The sequence below is a fragment of the Salmo trutta genome, chromosome 17 (genome assembly GCF_901001165.1).
Source record: "Salmo trutta chromosome 17, fSalTru1.1, whole genome shotgun sequence".
NCBI classification, from domain to species: domain Eukaryota; kingdom Metazoa; phylum Chordata; class Actinopteri; order Salmoniformes; family Salmonidae; genus Salmo; species Salmo trutta.
The window spans coordinates 46,773,973-46,781,077 of NC_042973.1; the positions used below are offsets into that span (position 1 = coordinate 46,773,973).

At 42.5% G+C, this 7,105-nt stretch overlaps 1 protein-coding gene across 3 annotated transcripts; it reads left to right on the forward strand.

Moving 5' to 3' along the window:
• Window positions 1-273: 273 nt before the first annotated feature.
• Window positions 274-5,415, forward strand: LOC115152306 (uncharacterized). 3 transcript variants are annotated; one of them, XM_029697062.1, is made up of 7 exons: window positions 274-813; window positions 953-1,006; window positions 1,644-1,907; window positions 2,214-2,246; window positions 2,376-2,405; window positions 2,638-2,772; window positions 4,880-5,415. In XM_029697062.1, the coding sequence occupies exons 1-7, from the start codon at window positions 705-707 to the stop codon at window positions 4,933-4,935; spliced, it is 681 nt and encodes a 226-aa protein (XP_029552922.1). In that variant the 5' UTR covers window positions 274-704; the 3' UTR covers window positions 4,936-5,415. The 3 variants fall into 3 exon arrangements, with proteins under 3 accessions (XP_029552922.1, XP_029552924.1, XP_029552923.1); XM_029697064.1 differs by having other exon boundaries at window positions 1,725-1,907; XM_029697063.1 differs by having other exon boundaries at window positions 274-1,006.
• Window positions 5,416-7,105: the final 1,690 nt, after the last annotated feature.

Genomic DNA, 7,105 nt, shown 5'->3' on the forward strand with positions numbered 1-7,105 from the left:
GGGAGGATGGATGGGGCCATGTATCGCTAGATCTTGGCCAACAACCTCCTTCCCTCAGTAAGAGCATTGAAGATGGGTCGTGGCTGGGTCTTTCAGCATGACAACGACCCGAAACACACAGCCAGGGCAACTAAGGAGTGGCTCCGTAAAAAGCATCTCAAGGTCCTGGAGTGGCCTAGCCAGTCTCCAGACCTGAACCCAATAGAAAATCTTTGGAGGGAGCTGAAAGTCCGTATTGCACAGCGACAGCCCCGAAACCTGAAGGATCTGGAGAAGGTCTGTATGGAGGAGTGGGCCAAAATCCCTGCTGCAGTGTGTGCAAACCTAGTCAAGAACTACAGGAAACATATGATCTCTGTAATTGCAAACAAAGGTTTCTGTACCAAATATTAAGTTATGCTTTTCTGATGTATGAAATACTTACATCATGCAATAAAATGCTAATTAATTACTCAAAAATCATACAATGTGATTTTCTGGATTTTTGGATTCCGTCTCTCACAGTTGAAGTGTACCTATGATAAAAATTACAGACCTCTACATGCTTTGTAAGTAGGAAACACTGCCGATTTTGCAGGTTATCAAATACTTGTTCTCCCCACTGTATATCCACCTTCATGACTGGGAAATCATTGGGTGTTGTCAAAATATTTGTAATGCCACACCCCTAGATCCACCTGCTCAGTACTCTTGAGGACATTAGAATGGTAGCAAAGGTTTACATAATGTTTAGACTAAATGTTTTTATTTTATTTTATTTTTTTGCAGATACTCCACAGAAACATCCAAAAATGAATGGATCGATACTTCCAAGTAAGTCAACAATGCATTTTGAGTTTTAGTCATATATATATAGATTACTGTAAGTGAGAAACCGTTAACAAGACGATGAGTGGGTGTTTGTACTGTACTGACATCCACATGCATGAGCCCTTGTTTTTTTTTCTTACAGTCTTCCTGGCTCTATGTCTGGCTGGCTGGGCTGTATCTGGCGCTTCTTTTGAAGGTGAGCTTACATTTACATTTTAGTCATTTAGCAGACGCTCTTATCCAGAGCGACTTACAGTAGCGAATGCATACATTTCATACATTTTTTTTCTCCGTACTGGTCCCCCGTGGGAATCGAACCCTCAACCCTGGCGTTGCAAACACCATGCTCTACCAACTGAGCCACACGGGACAAAAGATACACATATTGTTTTAACAGCTTTCTTGTAAGAAGAATGTACATTTTACATTTTAATGTTCTCACGCCTGCCATGCATGTGTTCATTATGGCGTCAAAATGAAATGAATGTACTTTGTTTTATACACTCTAAATAAGCCACTTCCCCCGACATTTAGGTTTTTCAAACCTTGTCATAGTTTCACAGATTACACAAAGTATTGGTGCTGAAACAGGGATCAGTCAGTGAACGTTTCAAAGTGAAATATGAAAGCGGTGACAACTTGATCTCACCATTTAATTTGGGCATTTTAATTCCATAATTCCATAAAATGATTCCTATATTAAAGCACAGTGAGTATGTGTAGTAGTGTTTTGACCCAGACTGATCTAAAACTAAGTGTAGTAACTTTGATATTTAATATTGTCTGGGGGCTCTGTTTAACTAGCTCTCTTCCTGTTGTATTCTCTCTTGCAGCTCAGAAGACCTCCCCTGTCTGTTACCTCTGTAACGATACTCAATGCCAAAATATTGAGTCTGTTTATGACCATTTGACAGATAATTTGACTCTGTGGTCACGAGGTGAAATGGCTTCCCTGCCTCAGTGCCCCACCACCCCCCCACCATCTGGAAAATGTCTCTTGTGTGTTGAGAGCCAGAAGGTCTACGCTGTGTGTGACTCAGAGATCATCAAGCCAGTCTTTGAGGGCCAAGGGAGCTCCATGCCTGTCATCGAAGCCAGTGAGTTTCTGTGAGGGCCCATGACAGTACAACCTGGGGAAGAGGATAGTCAATAGAGGGAACAAACAAAGCAGATTTCAGCAAAATGTTCATAGGTGTCAATTATTAATGCTAAGGGGCTTTTGGAAGTTGTAGTTTATTATAGAGCATGGCGTGACGCTTTACAGCAATGTCTCAAACCAGTCACTGCTATGAGCATTTCCCAGCTTATCCAGCTCTCTGTTGTTGTATGGAATCATTCCTGTACTGTCATTACAGATTGCCCCAGCATTGTTTCAACTAATCATTTCTGTACTGTCATTACAGATTGCCCCAGCACTGTTTCAACTGACGAGACGGGTGAGTTCCATTCAATATTCAAACTGTATTTCAAACAAAACATATCTTGTGGTAATTTTACATTAGAAGAGCAAATTGCATAACAGAGATCAGCAGTCTGGGTATTCTAAATGTGTTTGTCTTCAACAGGTGGACCTGGAGGTTTTGCTGGGAGTCCTGGTGAGTGCCGAAACCCACCGAACACCAATGTTCAGCTCAAGATCGTGTGCACCAAGAATAAAGAGACAAACGGAGTTCTTGCTCGTGTGTGAGAGAGACTTCGTTGTTGTTCATGGAGGAAATTCCAAAAGTCTGATCTGAAGATAGTAATAGTGTTAAACAGTGTTAGATGATGATCATTTGTTTTCTTTGTCCTTTAACTGCTCCCCCTGTCCTCTTCTCCCACACACAGATCCAAATCCCCCCACAATGACCCCTGATGTCACTGGCAGGTTATCCAAGGAAAAAATAATCGCTATTGTGTTAATCCCAATTGCCTTCTTCGTTATCCTCATCCTCGTTGTTTTGCGCAGAAGGACCAGTTCAAGTGAGCAGGGGGGGGGGATACAGAGTTTACTGGCTAAACATGTCCCTTTCCATAGGAGAATACAGGTGGTTTAATGTATATTTTGCTGCCGTTTATACAGTCACTTAGCCTGGGCACCTGACTGTTTGTTGCCTTCTGCTTCTAAGCTGTGCTGTGTGACTGAAATGTACAGTGCCTTCGTAAAGTATTCAGACCCCTTTACTTTTTCCGCATTTAGTTACGTTAGTCTTATTATAAAATGGATTATATAAAAAATAATAATCAGCAATCTACACACAATACCCCATAATGATGAAGCAAAAACAGGTTATAAAATGTTTTGCAAGTGAAAAATTTTAAACAGAAATACCTTATTTACATAAGTATTCAGACCCTTTATGAGCCTCGAAATGCAGCTCAGATCCATCCTGTTTCCATTGATCATCCTTGGAGATTCAATTGTTTGGACATGATTTGGAAAGGCACACACCTGTCTATATAAGGTCCCACAGTTGACAGTGCATGTCTGTACAAAAACCAAACCATGAGGTCGAAGGAATTATCCGTAGAGCCCCGAGACAGGATTGTGTCGAGGCACAGATATGGGGAAGGGTACCAAAATATTTCTGCAGCATTGAAGGTCCCCGAGAACACAGTGGCCTCCATCATTCTTAAATGGAAGAAGTTTGGAACCACCAAGACTATTCCTAGATCTGGCCCCCTGGCCAAACTGAGCAATCAGGGAGAAGGCCCTTGGTCAGGGAGGTGTCCAAGAACCCGATGGCCACTCTGACAGAGCTCTAGAGTTCCTCTGTGGAAATGGGAGACACTTCCAGAAGGACAACCATCTCTGCAGCACTCCACCAAACAGGCTTTTATGTTAAACTGGCCAGACGGAAGCCTCTCCTCAGTAAAAGGCACATGACAGCCCGCTTGGAGTTTGCCAAAAGGTACCTAAAGACTCTCAATGTCACGCATGCTCCCGCTCTTCCCCCCTGGCGCACGAGGGCGCCATGCTCCCCAGCATTACGCACTCCTGCCCCCATAATTATGTACACCTGTCTTCCCCTGTCACGCGCATCAGCGATTATTGGACTCACCTGGACTCAATCACCTCTGTCATTACCTCCCCTATATCTGTCTGTTCCCCCGCTTCAGCATTGATTGTCATATGTCCTTGTATACCCGTGTGCTGACGCTGTTCCTGTCTTGTTCCATGTCTGTTCCGATTAAGTGTTTGACTAACCATACCTGCTTCTCTACTCTAGTGTCGGTTTTTACACTCAGACCATGAGAAACAAGATTCTCTGGTCTGATGAAACCAAGATTGAACTCTTTAGCCTGAATGCCAAGCATCACGTCTGGAGGAAACCTGTTACCATCCCTACGGGGAAGCGTGGTGGCAGCATCATGCTGTGGGGATGCTTTTCAGCGGCAGGGACTGGGAGACTAGTTAGGATCAAGGCAAAGATGAACAGAGCAAAGTACAGAGAGATCCTTGATGAAAACCTGCTCCAGAGTGCTCAGGACCTCAGACTGGGGCGAAGGTTCACCTTCCAACAGGACAACGACCCTAAGCACACAGCCAAGACAACGCAGGAGTGGCTTTGAGACAAGTCTCTGAATGTTCTTGAGTGTCCCAACCAGAGCCCAGACTTATACCCGATCTAACAGCTCTGGAGAGACCTGAAAATAGCTGTGCAGCAACGCTCCCCATCCAACCTGAGAGAGCTTGAGAGGATCTGCAGAGAATAATGGAAGAGACTCCTCAAATACATGTGTGCCAAGCTTGTAGCGTCATACCCAAGAAGACTCTATGCTGTAATCGCTGCCAAACATGCTTCAACAAAGTACTGAGTAAAGGGTATGAATACTTACGTAAATGTAATATATATATATATTTTTTTTTTTAAATAAATTAGCAAAAGTCTCTAAAAACCTGTTTTTGCTTTGTCATGTGGTATTGTGTGTAGATTGATGAGAGAAATTCTGTAACGTAACAAAATGTGGAAAAAGTCAAGGGGTCTGAACACTTTCCGAAGGCACTGTACAGTATATTATCATTGAAGTGCTCTCTTTTGGCAGATGTATTTGAGTGGTCTTTTTTTTTTTGCGCTTGTCTTCACAGGTGTTGTCTGGTGTCCACTTCAGAAGTCCACTCAGAGCAACACTAGACCCAGTTAAAGTTATTAAAGAAAAAGGTTGATATTGTGTGAGACAAGGAAAAGAGGAAGTGATGGACCTGCAAGAAGGGTGAATGTTGTCCATTTCCTGGCTATGGTTTAACTTGAGGAAACAGTAAGGTCTATTAGAAAGCCAGGTTGTTACATTTTGATAGCTTTAACTCGGCACATTTACAACAGGGTACATGTGTGTCTTGGGATTCCTAGGGCCTGGAAGTAAAGTCAGGGAGAGGTCTCGGTGAGACTTACACAGAGGGTCCTGCCATTTTAAACCATATACTTTTTGATTCGTTTGCGTGTTTTGCACGTCTGTATGGTTGATTGAAACATATGAAGTTAATAATTAAGTTGTTTTATTTATATTAATGTATTTTTATGTTTTTAATGTTGATAGTATTTGCAAGGTACTGTATTTGCAAGTGAATCTCATCATATGTGCTCTTCCCTTGTCTAATGTCAGAATAAACACCAAAGAACTGGGTTCACTGGCTGGGCATGTGTTTATTTACACAGCACAACACAAAAGAATAGCTGTACAATCTGTTAATAAAACTGGTGAGGCCATACCCAGCCCTACAAAGAGGAAAGGGACAGGAGAGGGAACAGGTTTAGAGTTCCACTCCTATTGACCAAAATCCATAATCTGGACACAAACTGATAGAAAGTTTTTAAATGTATAATCTGGTATTCTTTTTCAGGTTGTTCCCACAGCGGTCTCTCAGCCAAGCATAGAGCAACGGTACAGGGGAATTTACATATCAGCTCAATTACACCACCGAACCTAGTCACAGAAATGTATTTGTTTCAAGTGGTCACCATGGAGATGTACAGTGAATATCAAAACAGAACAGGAGTCTTTTCCTGTTTACCTCCCTGACACCAGAATGACATGATGCCTTATTGTGTTCACAGTCTGGAATAAATATATGGACTGCTTAGGTAAAACAATCTATAACACAACTGATTCAACCAAATGTTAAATGGTCTTCAATCTAGACCATGATTAGTTTGAAGCAGTGTTTTACCAAGGAGCTGGACTGGAACAAAAGTGTCCTGCCGTGCTATAGATAACAATGTGATGAAGATACTGAACAACAGTAATCAGAAACATTACCCTCAACACCATAAAGAATGGAATACAATGAGCAGATACATTATGATTAAGAAAAACGGCTCCAGAGTCTCCACCCAGAAAACAGAAGAAAAAGAAAAATCAGCTTCCCCATGATAGCCTAAGGCAGGCTCCACTGTACATCTCACAGACTCACCCCACCCACCCTCTGTCAGCTCTGACAACACACACACACACACACACACACACACATACACATTATATATATATATATATACACACATATATGTATATATACATACATACACACACACATATATCAAGAGCATAACCACCCGTCTGTGGCAGACTATCACAAAGGTGTGATGCTATTATGTATCTAAATATGCCTCATACTCAGTTTTCCTCTGGTTGCGTTACAGCTCCACCAACTATTCTGTTAAACAATCTGTGCAAGAGAAGAATACTGTTGCTCCCTCTCCTTCCAACCAAGGTGCAGACAGAGAAGAGCAACCCCCCACCCCTCTTCTCAGCAGTCACTCACGCCACACTCAGCCCCTGAATGTGTACCCTACGAGGAGGGTTAATAAACCTCAAGAGAATGATTAAATAAGCAGCAATGCAACTGTACTAGTTTACTACTACATATTAAGAGGAGCATCTTCAAGCATGTCAAAACAAATAAGCTCTGACAACACAAATATGTGAAAAGCAAAACCATCCTGTGTGTCACGTAAACATTCCTGACACTCCATTAACCAAACAAAATAAACAGTTTTTCTCTGGTTACGTTACAACTCCACCTCCAGCTAGGTAGTTAAACAATCTGTGTAGGAGAAGAAGAATACTGCTGCTACCTCTCCTTCCAACCAAGGTGCAGAAAGAGAAGAGCACCACCCCCCACCCCTCTTCTCAGCAGTCACATCACACTCTCAGCCTCCCTCTTCCACCCACACACACACACACACACACACACACACACACACACACACACACACACACACACACACACACACACACACACACACACACACACACACACACACACACACACACACACACACACACACACACACACACACACACACACACACACACA